The sequence below is a fragment of the Stegostoma tigrinum genome, chromosome 9, assembly GCF_030684315.1.
Source record: "Stegostoma tigrinum isolate sSteTig4 chromosome 9, sSteTig4.hap1, whole genome shotgun sequence".
In the NCBI taxonomy this organism is placed as follows: domain Eukaryota; kingdom Metazoa; phylum Chordata; class Chondrichthyes; order Orectolobiformes; family Stegostomatidae; genus Stegostoma; species Stegostoma tigrinum.
Genome location: NC_081362.1, coordinates 63,860,038 through 63,881,815, shown reverse-complemented (window position 1 = coordinate 63,881,815; position 21,778 = coordinate 63,860,038). Strand labels below are relative to the sequence as shown.

Genomic DNA, 21,778 nt, shown 5'->3' with positions numbered 1-21,778 from the left:
TCCCACACAGACTTAATCATGCAGTGATTGAAAAGTGGTAGGATCCTGACCCCAGTGATAATGGGAACTGCAGATGCTGGAGAATCCAAGATAACCAAGTGTGGAGCTGGATGAACACAGCAGGCCAAGCAGCATCTCAGGAGCACAAAAGCTGATGTTTCAGGCCTAGACCCCCCCCTCCGGAGAGGGGGATGGGGAGAGGGAACTGGAATAAACAGGGAGAGAGGGGGAGACGGACCGAAGATGGAGAGAAAACAAGAAAGGTAGAGAGGAGAGTATAGGTGGGGAGGTAGGGAGGGGATAGGTCAGTTTAGGGAAGATGGACAGGTCAAGGAGGCAGGATGAGGTGGTAGGTAGGAAATGGAGGTGCGGCTTGAGGTGGGAGGAAGGGATGGGTGAGAGGAAGAACAGGTTAGGGAAGCAGAGACAGGCTGGGCTGGTTTTGTGATGCAGTCGGGGGGGGGGGGGGGGGGGGGGAAGAACTGGGCTGGTTTTGGGATGCAATAGGGGAAGGGGGTACCCGCATGGGCCCAAGCTATGCCTGCCTCTTTGTAGGTTACGTGGAACAGTCCCTCTTCCGCACCTACACAGGCCCCAAACCCCACCTCTTCCTCCATTACATTGATGACTGTATCGGCGCCGCCTCTTGGTCCCCAGGAGGAGCTCGAACAGTTCATCCACTTTACCAACACCTTCCACCCCAACCTCAAGTTCTCCTGGGCCATCCCCAGCACATCCCTCACCTTCCTGGACCTCTCAGTCTCCATCTCAGGCAACCAGCTAGAAATTGATGTCCATTTCAAGCCCACTGACTCCCACAGCTACCTAGAATACACCTCCTCCCACCCACCCTCCTGCAAAAATTCCATCCCCTATTCCCAATTCCTCCGCCTCTGCCACATCTGCTCCCAGGATGAGGCATTCCACTCCCGCACATCCCAGATGTCCGCGTTCTTCCAGGACCGCAACTTTCCCCCCGCAGTGGTCGAGAACGCCCTTGACCGCGTCTCCCGCATTACCCGCAACACATCCCTCACACCCCACCCCCAGAGGATCCCCCTCGTCCTCACATACCACCCCACCAACCTCCGGATACAACGTATCATCCTCCGACACTTCCGCCATCTACAATCTGAACCCACCACCCAAGACATTTTTTCATCTCCACCCTTGTCTGCCTTCCGGAGAGACCACTCTCTCCGCGACTCCCTTGTCCGCTCCACACTCCCCTCCAACCCCACCACACCTGGCACCTTCCCCTGCAACTGCAGGAAGTGCTACACTTGCCCCCACACCTCCTCCCTCACCCCCATCCCAGGCCCCAGGATGACTTTCCATATCAAACAGATGTTCACCTGCACATCTGACAATGTGGTATATTGTATCTATTGCACCCGATGTGGCTTCCTCTACACTGGGGAAACCAAGCGGAGGCTTAGGGACCGCTTTGCAGAATACCTCCGCTCGGTTCGCAACAAACAACTGCACCTCCCATTTGCAAACCATTTCAACTCCCCCTCCCATTCCTCAGACGATATGTCCATCATGGGCCTCCTGCAGTGCCACAATGATGCCACCCGAAGGTCGCAGGAACAGCAACTCATATTCCGCCTGGGAACCCTGCAGCCCAATGATATCAACGTGGACTTCACAAGCTTCAAAATCTCCCCTTCCCCTACTGCATCCCAAAACCAGCCCAGTTCTTCCCCTCCCCCCACTGCATCACAAAACCAGCCCAGCCTGTCTCTGCTTCCCTAACCTGTTCTTCCTCTCACCCATCCCTTCCTCCCACCTCAAGCCGCACCTCCGTTTCCTACCTACCACCTCATCCCGCCTCCTTGACCTGTCCATCTTCCCTGAACTGACCTATCCCCTCCCTACCTCCCCACCTATACTCTCCCCTCTACCTATCTTCTTTTCTCTCCATCTTCGGTCTGCCTCCCCCTCTATCCCTGTTTATTCCAGTTCCCTCTCCCCATCCCCCTCTCCGGAGGGGGGGTCTAGGCCTGAAACGTCAGCTTTTGTGTTCCTGAGATGCTGCTTGGCCTGCTGTGTTCATCCAGCTCCACACTTTGTTATCTTGGATCCTGACCCCACAACTGTCAACTTGCTGAATTGCATGACCACTTCAAAATTCATTATGAAAGCATTAAGTTTTATCTGAAGTTACTGCAAATGAGTTTGGTTAAGTGAATGGGTCAGTAGTAGGCTAAGTAGATTAACACTGGAAGATGTAAACTTATTCACTTTGGTGGGCAAAAATAAACAAAAAAACTGCACATCTTTCAGCAAGAAGCTAGTAAATACTGATGTTCAGTCAGATTTGGACAGCCTAGGACAGTCAACAGACCAGTGCAGCATCAACCAGGAAAGCAACTTCTTTGTTGGCCCTTTTTAAGCTTGGAGTACCTCACCAAGCAAGTCTTTCAGCAATTATACAGGATTTTAGCAACACCATACCTGGAGTACTATGTACAATTTTGGTGCCATATCCATAGCTGATGCACTTGTCTCAAAATGGGGATCAAAGAAGTTAACTAAATTTAGCCTTGGCATGAGAGAATTGTCTGAGAGGTTGCGACTGTATAGAGGGGCCAATACTTTCTATAACAAAGAAGCATCATAAAAGCATGAGGGAATTGCCAGTCTAGACTATGATGAGAAATTTCTTCATTCAGATGGTTATCAAATTTTAGAATTCTCTAACTCAGTGTTTCTGAAGGATCAGCAGTTTATAATCTCGAGGAGATTGATCCATTTTTAGGGACTAAAGGAAGAAACGGGATATGGGGACTAGGCAGGAAAATGGAGTTGAGCTCAAGAATCAACCATGATAATATGAAATAGCAGAATTGGCTTTATGGGCCTTCCTGCTCCTCTGCAGCTGCTTAGCCTGCTGTATTCATTCAGCTCTACACTTTGTTAGCTCAGAATGTCCAGCATTGGCAGTTCCTACTATCTCTCTTTATAGACCATTATATCGATTTTCCAAAATCATAGTGGTTAAGTGTTTCGTGTTAAAGGTACCTACCAATGATTGGTTTCTCACTCATTTGTTCTGAGATTTTGGGCGAAGCTGCATTTATTGCCCAATCCCAGGTTATCATGAAAAGATGATGATGAGCTCCATGACCCTCTTAAGTCCTTATGCTAGTGGCACCTACACTATCAGAGCAAATACGAATAACAAACTGGTATTGTTTGAATTAGCAGCATACAGCCATAAGGATGGTGTGAGATTTAAAGTGGAACTTGTAAGTGATGGTTTTCTCTCAACACTGCTGCTGTTACCATCATGGGATCCCCACTATCAACATCCTGGCCATTAATGTTAACCAGAAACTCAACTGGACTCACCACATAAACACCATAGCTACAAGAGTAAGTCACAGTTGAGGAATACTGAGAGTGAATAACTCACCTCTTGACTCCCCTGAGCCTGTCCACCACCTACAAGACAGAGGTCAGGAGTGTGATGGAATACTGCCTACTTACTTGAATGGGTGCACCTCCAAGAACACTCAAGGAGCTTGACACCATCCAGGACAAAGCAGGCCACTTGATCAGCGCATCAAGAAACATCCACTACTACCAACACCAACACCCATTCTGAGCAGTACGCACTGTCAACAAGATGCATTGCAGAAATTCAAAGATTCTTAAGACAGCACTTCCAAACCCACAACCACTTCAATCTAGATGGACAAGTGCAGCAGATACACAGGAACACTTGCAAATTGCCCTCCAAGTCACTCACCATCCTGACTTGGAAATACATCATAATTCCTTCACTGTTGCTGGGTCAAAATTCTGGAATTCCATCCCCAACAGCATTGTGGATCAACCTACAGCACATGAACTGCAGCGATTCAAAATAAAAAGCAGCTCACCACCATCTCCTCAAGGGCAACTAGGGACAGGCAACAATTGCTAGCCTGCCAGTGACGGCCCATGTCACACAAATGAATTAAAAAGAGATTTCGAATGAAAATTCGTATTTTACTCACATTATACCAACATGGTATGAAACCTAAGCAACATGGTAGTGCACCAGGAATGAATCTCTCATTTCTTAGTTTAACTGCATTCCCATTTTGGGACTCTTGCATTATGTTATCAATTTCACATCACTGCAAACCTGAAAACAGTCTTGTTTCCTACTGGTGCAGATGAGGTAGTGTAACTACAGTCAATGATGACATAACAGATGGTTGAATAAAAATGGAAAATAGTATTGGCTTTGGCGAAGGCACTGTTCGCCTATAAATGTGTTATAGAGATAAAAAGTACCCTCTCTCACACTGTGAAATAAAGACAAGAGCTGAAAGCATTTTGGGAATGGTATTACACAAGTGTCAGTGATTGCTCCTTCAAGACAGATCTGCTTCAGTACAAATCTATTTTCTGATACATTGAATCAGGACAAAGAAATTCAACTGATTAGCATTGGCATATACCTTAAGTATCCATTTGATCATGTCCTTATAAACCTCCAAATGAGGAGAATTCTGCAAGTTTTCTAGCATTGCCAAAATGCTAGGTGTGTTTTCAGGAGCCTCCCCAGGACCTGTCAAATAATTCCAAAGCAAATTAAAATGTCATTTTAACCAAATAACCAACATTTGTGTAACTTTACCTGATACAGCACACCTTAATAGAATTACTTAAATTATTCAGATGAAATTAATAGAATTTTTCATTGATACTAATTTTCATCAACAGGCAGGGGAAAGATGTGAATCTGGGGTAGGAAGAAAAAATTCAATGCCTGAACCAAATGAATAAATGGCACCTGTCTCAGTTACACTTTCTTTTATTTACCAAGCAGCAGAATTTTTGACAGAGCGAATACATACATGAAAATTTTGAGGTGAAGTTAAAGGTCACATCACTGTCTGCACTTGCACTTTCCATTTGTTGTTTCTCTTCATTTAAAGCCATTCCAATCAAGTGCAAAACCTAGGTGAACAGGATTATGACACAGTTAAACCTATCTATGTATTCAAAGACAGCCAAAATAATGAGCCATAAACGACAATAAAGGACACAGCACTCATTGATATCTGATTAATTTCTGATGTAGCAAAGTGCTAAAATACAATTGCACATGCATAATTCTCAAAACATAGTGGCACCTTGATATAAAATACCAAGTACTTTTCAAAAATGACAGAAGAAAAACAACATATTTCCAAAATAAGGTTAGCTTCCAAACATAACTTGATCATTGCAGTAAGAGAACTATATATGAAGAAGACTGAGCTATGAATATATCCAACAGTCCACATTATTCACGCGGGATAGGAACACCATCTTCCTGCAGATAAAGAAATGCAGATACTACTCCTATGTACTTGTCCTATGTACCACAATAGGACTGCAATCAGTTTACTGAGGCAGACTGAACAAGACAAAGAGAGGGTCTAAGGATGATCTCATGAGTACATGGATCTGTGGGTAGTAAAAGCAGATTCACAATATGAAGACTGTGTAAACAAAGAAATTTATACAACTCTCCTCATGTTATTACATCAAACATTCTCACAAAATATGGCCATCAAAAGTATGACTTGATACCAAATACATCCAAGGAGCCTTTGCCAGCTAAAATTCACTAAATATTCTTCAAATGACCAGCACGTAATAGGCAATTAATAACACTAGAAACACAAAAAACAGACAGATTACTTGGTCCTCAAATGTGTTTCAATCTGGTTGGCTTAACTCCAATATCTGTCCTCTGTCAATTTCAATCTTGAGAATTTAAGGAGCACATTGACGATTTTCATTAGACTATGAAAAATGCTTTGAATTTCATGCTTTACTTGCCAAGTCTGAATTATAAAAGAGTGTACCACAAAAACAATTTGGCTGGTTCCTTTCTGGTGAAATCAAAGACGTCACCCAACTGACTGCATTCTACCAACATGGTCCTCAGAACCCTTTCAAAATGCAGTACGAATGCCTGCATGTAACACATCAATCCCACTTCCTTGTGCAATTTAAACATGTGAGCAAAACAGAGCACATATACCAAACATTGTGTCCAAAAACTGGACTCTACTCTGTGTTTCTGAGTATATAGAAGTACAAACTTCCATTCAACTTGCTCTGGATACAAATTTGGCCCTAACTCTACCTTTACAGCACTTTTTCTGTCAGTACCAAGTGAGGACAGGCTTGCATTGATATTATAATTGGGAAGCAATATACAACAAAAACAGTTCAGACAACAAGGAAAACCTAACTTTTGACCTCAGCTCTGATAATAATACCAAATATCAGGGACAGCTTCTGTTTTGAATGAGTGCATAACCAACTCCAAAAAGTTATTAATAACCTTTTAAATGACTGCATTTTTCAATAAATTCGAACAATTCCTTCTACTCTGTTCCATTATTCATTCCTCATAGCCATGTAATGAGCCTGCTCCAACATAGTTTCTGATGTTTCAACAAAGCAGGATTAATCATTTAATAGGAAAGTAGTAACAAACAAAGTTTCCCTCCATTTTGCCAACTCAAAACTAGGTCAAATTCAAACAAAAGTTTATTTCCAACGGTGGTGAATAGACAAGATAAATTCCAAATAATGAATGCGCCTGACTTTGAAGTGTAAAGAGATTAGCAACGCTTACCCTTTGCAACATACTTTCAGTCCAAGCATGTCCATTTGGTTCCACAATCCATTGTAGCACTGTTCTCAAGATATACACAAAAACATCTGACTGAAGGATGTTTACCAGACTGGCAAACAGGGGACAAAAATGCGGAAGGACAGGAGGTGGAAGAGCTAAAACAAAGATAGTTTCATGAATATTATTAGCGCAAAGTAGCTACAAGTTGTGTGCACTGGCTCCAGTTCAAGTATAAAAAAGTATTCAAAATTAATTCCTCACATTTGGACATGATTGACATGGATACAGAAGTTGTCAATGAAGTTACTCTGCTCAAAGTTGAAGAAGTTACTCAGAGGTTGGCATTGGGTTATGATATTTTTACACATGAACAGGAGCACCAAAACACTGAATCCTGAACAAATCCCAAGTAGTTTCAAGATAAATTCTTGGACAAGTTTGACTTTTTACATAACAGTTATCAAAGGCAATATTTTTCCTGCACCCTAGCTTCTAAATAAACCAAACATGCTAAGTTAGCTTCCATAATCAAAAATGTTCTCCCAACACCGCTGAAAAATCAAAAGAACATTAATTTCTGAAAGCATTATCAGCAAATGAATCTTGTGTTGAATATCCCAATTCATACAACATAAAATATTCATTTTTGGCCCTTTCTTGCTTCCTATTGACTATGCCACACCAGAAACCATTGTTAAAAATAACTGACTGTCTTGACTAAAGCAAATGAAAATGCCTGGTTAAATACAATTAGAGATACAGGGTGTATATTCCCTTCCAAAGTCTATTCAACTGTCAATTTGCACACAAATCATTATATATCATAGGACATTTTAGAACATCCATCCCCAAGTACAGGCAATGTTCTTAAATCAGAAATTGAAAATTATACCCTTGTATGGGATTGTATTCATTACTTGGATGCTTGTAAGCCTGTAACTCAGGTTAACATGTAACTCAAATTGCAATTTAGTTGCATAGTATGCATAAAAATGAAGTTATTTCAAAACTTGTCTATCTACATCTCTCAATCCTGACCTGATCGATGAGAAAGAAAAATAGAAGTTGTTAGCGCACCTAACATTAACCTAATAAACTGATTTGTCCAATGTGGAAGATAGTGAATGAAAGTAAAACCCAATCCAAGTGAAAAACAAAGAGCTCATGGAGTCAGATTAACTACTGTCGACAACGGTATGTGAGCAGACCATTTCCCAATCCAAAATGAAATGAAATTAACTTCAAAACAAGATGGAAGTGGAGAAATTTTAACATACCCATGTCTTCTCCATTTTGCTTCCTCAACTTTCTTTGGGCTTCTTCAGCCTAAAGTAAAATAAAACAGTGATATGAACTTATTTTTATAGCACAGCTAGTAAAAGAACTTTGAAACCTCGTAAAATATATACTAATAAATTTCAAGTAAACATGAAACCCAGGCTAAAGAAATACACTAAACAGATTGTGTTTGAATTTCACAGAAGTTGTTTGATGTGTTTCATAAGTAGTTTGAAAAGACAAATTCAAAAATGCCTGTCAAACTATGATGGCACAATAATAAATCAGTTCATTATTCAAGTCATACATGTTGTAAAGTGATATGATAACAACAGAGGGTGGAGAGGAAGAGTGGAGGAAGTAAAGAATGGTGTAACGGTCAGTCAAGAGCAAGGACATAAAAAGGAAGGGATCATTGTGTTAAGCATCTTTACCAACTTTTCTTCTGACATTGGATGTTTTAAAATCTATGGTTCTCTTTCCCCTTTAAGGGTCAATAAACAAATAGTCAATAGGAATGAGTCAGGAAATGTAGTACACAGTTCCAAAAGGAGTCACTGCTAACTGATATCTTTTCACTTCCCAAGACATTTCTTTACTATCAGTTGCTCATGTCTAAGACCAGAGAAGATGCCTGCGTATAATTGACCAGCTGTGATTTGTAACGATGGGACTAAGGCTGCAGGACTTTCAGAGGAAAAGATCTGAAGAAAAATTCAATTACAACAGCTTGTCCATGGCATGAAAACGTCATCTTTGATTTGAGGTCGACGATGAGAAAGCGTTTTTAAATTGTGTTCAGCAGAATTTTCTACAGTACTGTGTGTCAAGTTCAAGATAAATGGAGTCACTGCCAGAACTGGTCCTTGGGAATAAGATGGACCAAGCAGATCAAGTGTCAGTGGCAGAGCATTTCAGAGCTAGGGATTCTTAAGGTTTAAAATGACAGTGTTATAGGGCAATCAATAGTAGGAATGATTAACTGACAAGGAGCCAACTTCATACTGCAGCAAGAACAGAATTGCACTGGCACCAAAGATTTGTCAGAAAACCTGAAGCTGAACAAAGTGGTGCCTTCAAACAGATGGCTCAAATACAGTATCAGTATACCGTCAAAATGGAAAAGCAGCACAACTGAAGTTCACCAGCTCCCTGAATGAAAAATAAAATAGAAATTTAAGATAAAGAAATAGTGTGCTTATGTATGGTGTCAGGTCAAATATAAAATTGAGAACAAATTTGAACACAAAATGTACAGTAGGGAGTGGAAAAAGTAAGAGAAACAAAAAGGGATTATGAAAAAAGACTGGCAGATAACAAAGGCTTATCCCAAGTCTTTTACAGGTGCATAGAAAGTAAAAGCCATGGTTAAAAACCCAATTCGAGACCAAAGAGGCTTTTCATAAAGGCAGGGGGGCAGACTAAGCTATTAAAAGGGATATTTCACATTTGTCTTGACGAATGAAGCAGATGGTGCACAGGCTATGGGTAAATGGAAAGGAATCCAAGTCATGAGAAGGTTTAAAACGAATAAGGAAACGGTATTGAAAAAAGGTGATGGCACTTGAAGAATTAACAAGATGCCATGACCTGACGACACGCATTCAGGTATATCAGAGTAAGAGACCAAAGTACAGAGGCACTGATCATAATGCTTCAGACTTCCCTGAATGTAGGGGTAGTTTAGCACATAATCTAAATACAGAGTGAGAAAAGAAATATTTTCACAAGGCCAGTTGTTAAGGTCTGGAACGCATTGAAACTGCCTCCATGCCCAAGCAATCAAGGTATTCAAGATGATTTGAACAGAAATGACACAATTTTGGGATAAAAGCAAAAGACGGCATTACACCACGATGGTCGCTCAGAGCTGACACTGACGTAACAGGCCAAAAATCTTTCTTTCACAACTACATAATTTTGTGATATTGAGAGAAACATGAGATGCATGACTAGATGAGGGATATTTCATGTGAAGAACTATAGACTTTGGTCTTCTTTATTTTATCCTTTGTACACATCTCTAACATGGCTATAACAGTCAACACAGTAGATAATTCACACAAATTTTTTTTAAGAATTCATTCAACCCGTTCAGTCATGAGACAACAGTTCTACACGGCAGGCGGGCCTATCACAGACCTCTGGCCCAGATGGTGGACAGCGACAGAGACAAAGAAAATTGACAAAGGCAGAGCAGTAGACCTTGTCTATATATGTGCTTCAAAGCACTTTGAGGTTCCACACTGCAGACTGGTCAGTAAGGTTAACACACATGGGATCCAGGAGAGCAATTCAAATGGATACAAAATTGGTTGAAGGCAGGAAATGGAGGGTGGGGTTAGAGGGTTGCTTTATGGTCTGGAAACAGAGACAAAGACACTTGCACTATTTAATACCTTCAATTAATTGTTGAAGTATTGAAACACAGATTCCAAATTCATTATATACTAAATGGACTTAATTATAGTTTACCTTGGATTGGTCGGCCCTAGAATAATGGTAGAAGAAAACATTAAATTCCTTGGCGCATTCAGGTTTTAGCTCATAAAGCCCTCTTCCTGTTAATCCTGGCTTCCTGTGATGGAAAAGTAATGGGATCAACATGCTAGGAGACAGAGTGACAATAAAGGTATTTCAATTCAATATCCAGCTAATGCAGTACACTTACTTGAATGAGGCTACAGATTCAATAACCTTTTCCATTCCAGTCTCTTTATTCTCCTAAGAGGGAAAAAAATCAGCAGGATGTACATCACTTACAGAACTAATTATTAAATATGCTTTAAATGTGGAGTATCCTAATCTACAGTTTCATTTTGGGACCATAAATATTCAATCCTCAAATGATCTTTACAAATGATCTACATATTTGTATTGTTTTGAACAGGTTAGGAGTGGTGAACTGATTCATGTCCTTCTCCCAATTTTTCCAGTGGCCACACAGACTTGGAATTTAAAAGGAGCTAACACTGTTGATTAAATATAATGTGATTTAGTACTGTATTAGAAACAAGGTAGTCTGTTCCTCAGTTAACAAGGGTTAGCGTTATTTTTTAAAAAAGCTCGAGCAAATATGCAAAAACTAAAAAAAGGTTTAAAATATGCCTATATATAACAACAACCTTGGCTGAAAGGATATTCATAAGCTTGGAAAATTACAAAACATCGCAGAGCACTATCTTAAAAAGGATTCTGGATAAGTAATTGGTCAAGTAATTAAAAGGAGATTGTGGCAAATGCTAGTCTATAGTTGAAGTAACTTCCACACTGGCTATGCATCTGTCAATGTTACCTCTAATATTTGTTTTCAGTGCATGAACCTCAGAGGTCTGTGAACAGCAGCAACTTCCAAAACCAGAAGTTCATGCATTGGTGGCATGCCAAATGACATTGTCATTCAGCATGCACAGCTCACAGAGAACATGGATTTCTCCCTGGGCCATATATGGTTGGTTCTTCAAGATAGTGGTGTAGATTCAGACTTCTCCCTTACAAACACTGCATTTACAGAGACCACGTGGGAAATCTCTCAAACTTTGAAGAGAGGGGTTGATTCAGGGAAGGTGGTAAAGGCTGTTGCTGCTGTGGCAGATATTCTATGTACTTTAAATAAAACTATTTTACAGCCTCAAGTTGATTGTTACTTCTTCAATAAAATCAAAGAAGATTGGCAAAACAGAAGCAGTAGACTTTGTCTATATGTGTTTCAGTAAACTGCTCAATAAGGTTCCACATTGTAGACTGGTCAGGAGCTCTGGTCAGGAGCCTGCATGCTGTGCTGCTATAGCACTGCCATCTGAAGCAGAAATGAGGAACCCTGGAGAGATAAGCAATGGGGAGCTTGCTGGATTTGATACTGTACTCTCGTATTAGATTAGGTGGGTTAGAGAGATGGATCTGGGTGGGATGCTCTGATTAGATTAGATTCCCTACAGTGTGGGAACAGGCCCTTCGGCCCAAAAGGTCCACACCGTCCCTTGGAGCATCCCACCCAGGCCCAGCCCCCTATAACCCACACACGCCTGAACACTACGGGCAATTTAGCAGGGCCAACCCACCCAGCCTGCCCATCTTTGGACTGTGGGATGAAACCGGAGCACCCGGAGGAAACCCACGCAGACACAGGGAGAATGTGCAAAATCCACACAGGCAATTGCCTGAGGCTGGAATTGAACCCGGGTCCCTGGCGCTGTGAGGCTGCAGTGCTAACCACTGAGCCACCATGCTGCCCTCTGAGAGTCAGTGTGGACTTGTTGGGCCAAAGGGCCTGTTTCTCCACTAGAGGGAGTCTATGCTCATATGGGATCCAGAGGGAGCAATTCAAATGGACACAAAATTGGCTTGAAGGCAGGAGATAGAGGGTAGTGTTAGAGGGCTCCTTTACGGAGTGGACGCCTGTGGCCAGTGGTGTGCCACAAGGATCAGTGCTGGTCCACTGTTTTTCATCATTTATATAAATGTTCTGAATGTGAATATACAAGGCATGGTAAGCAAGTTTGCGAATGACAGCTAAATAGGTGGTTTAGTAGACAGCGAAGGTGGTTACCTCAGAGGACAACGGGATCTTAATAAGATGGGCCAATGGACCAAGGTGTGGGAGATGGAGATTAATTAAGATAAATGAGATGTAGCATTTTGGTAAGGCAAACCAGGACAGGACTTATTCAGTCAATGGTAGGCCCTGGGGAGTGCGGCTGAACAAAGACAGGTAGGACTGCAGGTGCACAGTTCCTTGAAAGTGAAGTCACAAGTAGACAGTGTGATGAAGGTGGTGTTTGGCACACTTTCCTTCATCGGTCAGAACATTAAAGTAAGGAGTTATGGTGGCACGTTGCTTCTGGACAGGACATTGATGAAACCACTTTTAGAATATACGTACAATTCTGATCATCCTTCTCGAGGAAGGATGGTGTTCAACTGGAGAGGTGCAGAAAAGATTTACAAGTGTGTTGCTGGGATTGGAGGATTTGAACTATAGGACAAGTCTGAAAAGGGTGGAGCATTTTTGCCTGGAGCACTGGCGGCTGAGGGGTGATCTTATAGAGGTTTATAAAATTATGAGGGACATGGACAGGGTGAATAGCCAAGGTTTTTTCCCTAGGATGAGGGAGTCCAAAACTAGAGGGCAGAGGGTAGTGCATGAATGGAATGAACTAGCACTGCAGGGTACAACTGCACCATTTAAAAGACATCTGGATGGGTATATGAATAGGAAGGCTTGACAAGGACATGGACCAAATGCTAGCAAATGGGGCGAGATCAGGTTGGAATGTCTGGTCAGCACGGGCAAGTTGGACCAATGGGTCTGTATCCATGCTCTATGACTCAATGTGACCTCTCTGAAAGTGTTACATGTTCAGTCCATTCAAGCAGTTTATGTTCATTGCAAATGTAACCCTTTTGCTGCAGAAACCAGTGCCCTTCCTTCTGAAATGTTTTCTACTGATAAAGTTCAAGACGCATGCATGTCCAGCTGATTATATTGTAAATCAATCAATCAATACATCTAGCCACTGATAAGTCAGCTTTAAATAACATTTTCGTAACAGTATAACAACAGTTCAGAAAGATTTCCAGAAGAAAATGATCAACAAACTATAGAACAAATGGTATGGCATGATGGCAATGAAACTTAAACGCCTTGATCTGTGCTGAACCAGACAATTCCAATTAAGATAGTGGTGCCCTCAGTGTCTCCTAATTCAGTAAAAAAGCGAGCGATCTGGGCTGCAATCCCTGAATGATACACAATGGCTATGATAATCCTGGAATATCAGCTAACAATAGGCTGTGGCTGATTGGCTCATGCCCCTTCAGTTGAATATACAGAACGGTACAACTCAGTACAAAAGGGTTGAATAGGGAGAATTCAGAAGTAGAACGTGGTAGAAAACAAATCAAAACCTAAAGCAGAGGTCATTCAAGCAAGATAATAGACATTTTTCTTATTTTCAGAGTCTTAGATATCTACAGTACATAAAAAGTCTCCATCAAAACCACCTTAAATAATCTGATTTTGCAGCATTTGGCCCAAAGTGCTATGCACCTTAGCATCGCTAATGTACATCTGAAAATTTCTTAAATGTTATCAGAGTTTCTAACTCTACCACCCTCACAAGCAGTGAGTTCCACATTGCACCACCTTCTGGACGAAAACAAACAAAGAATCCTCATCTCCTCTCAACTTCCTGCCCCCTTAGATTAAACCTTACCAGAAGCCTTGCTGAAAGCCTTTCTGAAAGTCACTTCAGAAAGAAGCAATAATGTCAGGTAGAATTAACACACACAGACAACATTATCAACCATTGTACCGATATTATACTCACATCTTCAGGCAACGCTTTAACTAGTTCACTGTGTGCCATTGGCCTTATACATAGCTGATGAATAATTTCACGTTTCAGCTCATCCTCAGCAGACACCTGACCCACTCCAGCAGTATATCTCTCTCCTGAACAACAAAGGTCAAATAATACTCACTAAAAAGTTAAGATTGCAATGAAAAATAAGCATAATTAATGTCATGTTAAAATAGGTTTCTCTCCCCTCCTAAATCATCTTCACTTGTTTCACACCAAATATTACTCAATAATAGACAAAGCTTCTTAGAAATGAGCTCAGCCTCCAATATTGCCATCTTAATAAACTGAAGGCACAAAGTGCTCCTACAGATTAAACTCCTTGCATTAAATGATGTCAGGCTGATTAAACAGTGACAAGAGCCAATTTTGAGAAAACATCTTGAGTAGTCACTCCAAAAAAAAGTCTTACCAACCACCATCATGATCAAGTGAAGCATTTCTTCTATCAAAGTATTGTTTTGTTGTAGAGCATCCTGAAAATGTAAAGTTTATGAAGAATACGACGTAATTAATACCCTCAGTAATAAACTTCCATGCAAAATGTCAAAATAGAAAAAGTCTTATTCCTACTTTCAGACTTTGAACAAACTTAACGCAAAGAAACACACTATCATAACTTTTCTAGAAAAGAATTTTCATTGACATAAAACATTCCTACTTCACCTTGTTGGTGTGTTCAGAATTAAATCTTTTGCCATAGTCAGGACTGTTAAATATATGGTATAACTCAAATCGACAAAGCATAATCATTAGAAAGTGGTTTGGATCCATCATAGATGCACCAGCCTAAAAAAAATACAAAACGTGTAAAGCATTTTTGACAATTTTATAACATTCATTAATACTGATCTCAGTCTCCAATTATCCAGATGCACCGAAATCATGTGCTTTCATCTGTAACTGAACCACAGACTTATTGGGAACTAATGCTGCATTCTAACTGGGACAACACATAGCTCTCCAAAAGGCAACAAACATATACAGTAGATGACAAAGTAATCCTGTTGCCCAACATTCTAAACCATTGAAAGCATCTTTCAGAGATTAAAAAAGTGGCTTAAACATCACAAATTGGAACAAATAGTCCAAGTGATTACAGGCATTTGTGTCACCAACCACAGAGCCACGAATCACAGATTTAAAACAACTGCATTCCATTTAAAGCTGCAGAGGAAAGGCCTAAATCCTTTACAAGTAACCATATGAGATTATACTATACTGCTTGAAATCTCATTACAATCATTTTTGTAATACTTTAGCTTGAATGAAAGCTCTTACCTGGAGCATTATTAGGTCTTTATCATACATTTCCACTCTGCATTTCACATTGTGATAATAATAGACCTAGAACAGCGAGCAAAAGAGCAAAAATATTTGACAGTTTAATGATACGTGGGCTACAGAAACATTCTTATATCTCTTTCAAACTAAAGGATAGTTTATTACTGTAACAATCCTGGAACTAATGAATGTAAGAAATAGGAGCAAGAAGTTCAAGCCTGATTTGCCATTCAGCACATTTGTGTTCAATCTAGGGTTTCAATGGTACATTCCCATCAGGTTCCACTGAGTCTCAATTCTGAGACACCCAAAATGTCAATCCCTGCCTTAAATGGGTTCAATTGTGGTACATCCACAATGCTCTGGGGTACAGAATCCCAAAGATTCCCATCGAATTAATTGCAGAAATTTCTTGTCACAGTACTAAATGAATCACCCTTATCCTCAAAGCCTAGAATTTAACAATGGGATAAACTCTCAGTATTTCTCAACTCCACAAAATAGAGAGACACTTTATTCAACATCTTGTCATTGGACGAACCGCTCATCTCAGGGGCCAATCAAGTGAACCTTTGGAGCACTGCCTCTCATATTTGAGCAGGTCCTTCCTTCCAAAGAAAGCAAAATTGTACACAGTATTCCAGGTGTGGTCTCACCAAAGCTCTGTACAGTTGTGGAAGATTTCCTTAGTTGTATATTCTGAACTCTTGACAAAACAATAACACACCACTCATTTTCCTAATTGCTTGATATATCTGCATGCTTACTTGTGTTCCTGATACAAGTATACCCAAATGTCTTTGGACATGAACTAATTTGACATCTTTTAAAATAAATTCCATTATGAAGGCTTCAAATTCCATTTTTGAGGTCTTGAGTTTTGAAGGATCATTGAAAAATTGACTTATTTCAAGTTCTGTAGAGATACATAGATTTTATTTTTAAAAAGATCCATGGAAAAGAACATTGGCACATAAAAAGACACTTCTGGGAAAACATGACTACAGCAAATTGGTTGGATTCACTTCTACAAAATCACCTGCTTGGCTGTTATGGCTGTCTTGTTTGAAGTGTTTCGCTTTGAGATTGCTTGGTTTACAGTTAGTGGAAGGCACCCAGCTTAGATCACTCCTGTTTCTGAAGCACCTTTGTGTCAGTCCAATGTTAAACCTCACCATGCTCTTGAAGAGCGGTTGGAAGACCTCCTGAGACTCTATTTCCTGAGCAAAATCCATGAGCCACGGTGCCAAAGATAGCCATGCAGATCTCATGAGCTGTCTGCGCTTGCTGGAGCACGACACTGACAGCCATCTGACTGTTGTGTATTTTGTCCTTTTTTGAGTCTTTGGTAACTTATGACAATTGATGAAAATTGATCCCTCCTATCAAATTAAACTCTGCAGGGAGAAATCTACTTATGTCTCCTTTCTACCAGGTGTATGCACATTGGTACATGTGTTCAACTGTTTGGTTTTTTTTGGATGGGTGGGGGTGAGGAAACATGTATATTCCAATATCAAATCAAGTGTTGATGAATTTTCTATCTTCATTTAATAGGTTTTCTTTCATAGAAAATCAGGATGTCTGTATTTATTGAAAAGGCTTGGTTAATCAGTCTCTATATTCTAATTCTAATAATGGAAAGAACATACAATTGTTAATGTTGGGATCTAAGTTACATATTTAAACATATGTTATATCCCATAGTGTAATGAAACTAAATAGAGGCAGCAGATTATCATCTTGGTCTTAACATCTATGCTTGGAAAGCAGCCAAGACCATTTTAAAAGAAAATGCAGCAATTACACAAATAGTCTTGTGTTAAATGTATTTCTGATTTTTGCAGAACATTATCTATCCTCTCAGCCAAGTGTAAAGCTTAGAAAATACTTACATTTGTGCAACTAAAATCTCCATAACCATTACACAGTCTGATATAAAAATATTCTACATGTTACAAAATTCGATCTAAAAATTCAATCAAATTTACCTGATTAACTAGGGAGAAACCATTTCTCCGCCACATTCCGGCATGTACTTGCGCACACAGGACCATGCAGTGAAGTGGATGCTCTATTAACAATGGTGGGCTAAGTTCACTCTGTGGACAATTGATTTAAAAAGGTCAGCTATTGAGGCACAAATAAATGGCTAACAATTAAAATGACAACTGAAGAATATGCCTTTACAATTTCTACTCATTCAAGTGAAGTAAAACAAATGAGCTACAAAAAGGCATCAACACAGAAAATAGAAGCTAGCTTTGCAGCTTTTTGCATATACAGGAAAATCAGCTTTGATGTTGAACATGCTGCACAGAACTTAAAAAACATTACAAAAACTGAACTCTGTGTCAATCAAATTTGTAATTCTTCATCTCACATATCACAATCTGTGACTTTAGCAAACATTTTTAGAGAAAATCTGAACACATCCACAAACATTTGTAAGAAATTCAAGTAAAAATCTTTTGTGGCTGAGTCATAAAACAAAAAGCCCACACTTATTCATATGATTTAGGGAGGAAGAACTTATCTTTTGGCAAAGGTAGCTGCTCCTAACTGCCACCCAATGAGAAGAGTAGGCCACTCAGCTTCTCAAGCCTGCACCTGAATTCAATATGACCACAGCTGATCTGATTTCAGTCACAACTTACATTTCTGATTTTTCTTGATAATGAAGTATCTATCTACTTCTGCCCTCAATACCTAAAGATTTTGAATCCACTGCCTTTGGAGAAAAGGAATTCAAAAACTCTCAGCCCTCATTGTAAACAATGTTTCTTCATCTCAATCTTAAATGGGCACCCTCTTTCTTTTAAACCATGATCCCTTGTTCTAGATTCTCTCATAAGAGGAAACATCCTTTTGACATCCACCTGGGTCACCATCACCCAGTGATTACCTGAAGCAGTGGTCATCAGAAAAGCATGGACTAAACATTATCAATTCATTTTCAAACATAACCCGTTTTACAAAATATACTTAAGTAATTAACATACGAAAAGATCCAGTCAAGCAGCATAGCTGCTGAGGAATTAAAATCAAATTAGTGAAAATGCACTAACATACTTTTAAAGTCAAATAATGTGTTAATACAATACAGTTCGTATAGTTTAACCCAGTATAAAAACGTATAACAGAGGAGGATCATACTACATGAAGCAATTTATAAAAGTGAAGTCACAAATACTGCAAACAGATAGCAGGTCTGAAAACATCGAGAATGCTCAGAGGGAAGTGAAAAGAAATAAGAAAAGCAAAAAGAGATTATGAGAAAAGATAGTCAGTGAATATTACTGAAAAGCAAAAAAGTCTTCTCTACATAAATGAAATGAGCAAGGCACCAACTCAAGAACTTGCACATGGAGTATGGCTGAAGTGTGAAATGAATATTTTACCGCTGTCTTTACCATGGAAGAACATGCTGCACAAGTCAACAAAATAAAAGGACGTAATACAGACACATGAAAGCTTTAAAATTGATAACAAGGAGATATGAAGTAGGCAGCTTGGATTTAACGTTGATACGGCACCAGGATTGGATGAGATGCACCGAAGAATATGGGGGGAAGTAAATGTGTGAATTGTAGCAGTCATAATTTTCAAATCTTCCTTTGGCTGAGTAACGCTGCTAAAGGACTGGAGAACTGTATGTTTTATAGCCTTGTTCAAATCGGGTCAAAAGATGAACTTTAACTACAGGCCAGTCAGTTTACTCCTGCTGATGAGCAAGATGTAAAAGTGGAAATATCACTGGACAAGTAATCCAGAGGCTCAAGATGATGCTTCAGGGAATAAAAACAAAATGCTCAAGAAAAAGATAACAAAGTGTAGAGCTGGATGAACACAGCAGGCCAAGCAGCATCTGAGGAGCACAAAAGCTGACATTTCTGGCCTAGACCCTTCATCAGAAAAGGTGCTCCTGAGATGCTACTTGGCCTGCTGTTTCCATCCAGCTCCACACTTTGTTATCTTGGATTCTCCAGCATCTTCAGTTCCCATTATCTCTGCTCAAGAAAAAGGTCTGGCAACATCAACACAGGGAGAACCAGAGTAAGCATTTCAAGTTCAACATCTGTCATTTTATTCAAAGTTCTCCGTCTGTTGCTGTGGGATTCAAACGCATGTCCACACAGCAATAGTCTGGGTTTTGGAGATGATTAATCCAGGAACATTAGCACCACATCATTGCCCTATGACAGATCACCAGGATCTGCAGTACCTTGCATTCATTTTAATGGTCTTGGGACATGAATTTGAACCTCACATAGATGGTGAAATTTGACCTCACATAATAAATGTGCAAATAAAATCTAGTCCAATGATAACCATGAAACTACTGACAGGATGTTAAAACCTATCTGGTTCACTCATATTACTTTGCAAAGGAAATCTGCTATCTTACCTAGTCCGGTCTGCATGTGACACCAGAGCCATAGCAACATAACTGACTTTTAAGTGCCTTCTGATACGGCTTAGCAAGCCACTCAGTTGTACAAGACAATTAGCAATTTTATAAAAGGAATTGTACTGGATGACTGCCCGTCAAGAGCTGAAGCACTGGAAACGGCAATGACAAACACAAGCCCATCAATCCTGAAAAGATCTCAGTGCTAACATCTGGGAGTTTATGCTGAATTGAAATCAACTATCCCACAGAGTAGTCAAGCAACAGGTGATAGTTATACCCACTAACTCATAATAGACATTGCTATCACCATTCCTGGCTACGTCCTACCTTGTCCCACCAACACGGTAGGTTCATCAGAAGCAGTAACACAAGCAGGGAGTTAGTCTGGGTGTCTTCAGCATTGATTCTGGAGCCCATGAAGTCTCATGCCATGAAGTCAAACATGAACCAAAAACCCTTGTGCTGATTACCACCTATAGCCCAAATAACTTCCCAATCTTATGAATCTGTACTCTTCCACATTAAGACAATGGTTGCAAGAAACAATGAGGGAGGGAAGTGCACTGAATGCACTTTGGTTGGGAGACTTCAAATGTCCATCACCAAGAGTTGCTAGATTCTACCACTCCTTGGTTGGCCATGTTCAACAGGAAAATGTTGTTAAGATTGGCTGCGTGGCAAGTTGCAAGGGAACAAACTAGAGCTAAAAACTTGCTTAACCTTGTCCTGACCATTCTAACTATCACAGGTGGATCAGTCCATAACAACAATAGCAGAAATGAAGACCACACGGTACTTGTGTAGATACAGTTCCATCAATACACTGAGGATCAACACTTCATCATACTGTTGCAGTAGATGGCCCACAGTGCTTCATGGAAGTCTGCTTTGAGTTGTTACATGTGTTCAAGATCTTAGCACAACACAACTGAGATTATCCTCAATGTGAAAACAGGATCTCAAGGACTGCAGCGGTCACTCATCTCAATACTGATGGGTCGATGCATCTATGACAGTTGGACTGATAATATCATCTTGCAAGTTTACCCTCCCCTTGCCACCACTACACTCCCAGTTTAGTAGCCACTAACTTCAAGACTCGACAATCACATCCGTCGTGGTACAACGAAGCCAAGCTCAGGGATTACCACTTCAATCCCCTACACTAAGCACACTTTATTTTCATCATCTTCAGTACTTTCTCCAAATGAAGTTCAACATGTGTAGATTCATCAGCAAGGGGTGTGGTAGGTAGTAATCAGATTTCCCCATCCATGTTTGACCCAACGACAGGAAACTTTACAGGGTCTGCAGCCAATGTTGAGGACTCTCAGGGCAATTACTCATCAACTGTGCATCACCATCTCTAGTAGATCTGTCCTGCCTGTGAAATAGGACATACTCAGAAAACACAATGGCAGTGTCTGGGACTCTCTGTCAGGTATAATTCAGTGACTTTCACTACAGTAAGTTGTTACTTGACATGTTCATGGAACAGTTCTCCCAATTTTGGCACAAGCCCCAAGATATTGATGAGGATTTTTGAAGGGTGAACAGGCTGGGTTATTGATTGCTTCGTTTTGGGTGCTGAGACACTCAGTTGTACCAAACAGTTGCAAGTTCAATACTGGATAGTCCACTTGTAACTGTTTGGTACAACTGAGTGACTTGGTAGGCCATTTCAGAGGACATGAAGAGTCAACGGCATTCCCCAGTGTCACATTTTAGCCGATCAGGTAAAGACAACATATCTCTTTTCCGAAAGAACATGGGAGAGAGAGGGAAAGAGATTGTTGGACCAGA

At 40.4% G+C, this 21,778-nt stretch overlaps 1 protein-coding gene across 4 annotated transcripts in view; it reads right to left on the bottom strand.

Moving 5' to 3' along the window:
• The window catches only part of ubr2 (ubiquitin protein ligase E3 component n-recognin 2), a 136,977-nt gene that overhangs the window by 41,070 nt on the left and 74,129 nt on the right, over positions 1-21,778 (bottom strand). For all 4 annotated transcript variants that reach the window (XM_048535650.2, XM_048535651.2, XM_048535652.2 and 1 more), the window contains 11 exons: positions 17,553-17,663; positions 15,559-15,624; positions 14,944-15,066; positions 14,690-14,753; positions 14,245-14,369; positions 10,587-10,639; positions 10,391-10,493; positions 7,915-7,963; positions 6,638-6,792; positions 4,857-4,959; positions 4,458-4,567 (listed from right to left, as the gene is read on the bottom strand). In XM_048535650.2, coding sequence (XP_048391607.1) covers positions 4,458-4,567; positions 4,857-4,959; positions 6,638-6,792; positions 7,915-7,963; positions 10,391-10,493; positions 10,587-10,639; positions 14,245-14,369; positions 14,690-14,753; positions 14,944-15,066; positions 15,559-15,624; positions 17,553-17,663 — 1,062 coding nt within the window. The remainder of the gene's footprint in view (positions 1-4,457; positions 4,568-4,856; positions 4,960-6,637; positions 6,793-7,914; positions 7,964-10,390; positions 10,494-10,586; positions 10,640-14,244; positions 14,370-14,689; positions 14,754-14,943; positions 15,067-15,558; positions 15,625-17,552; positions 17,664-21,778) is intronic.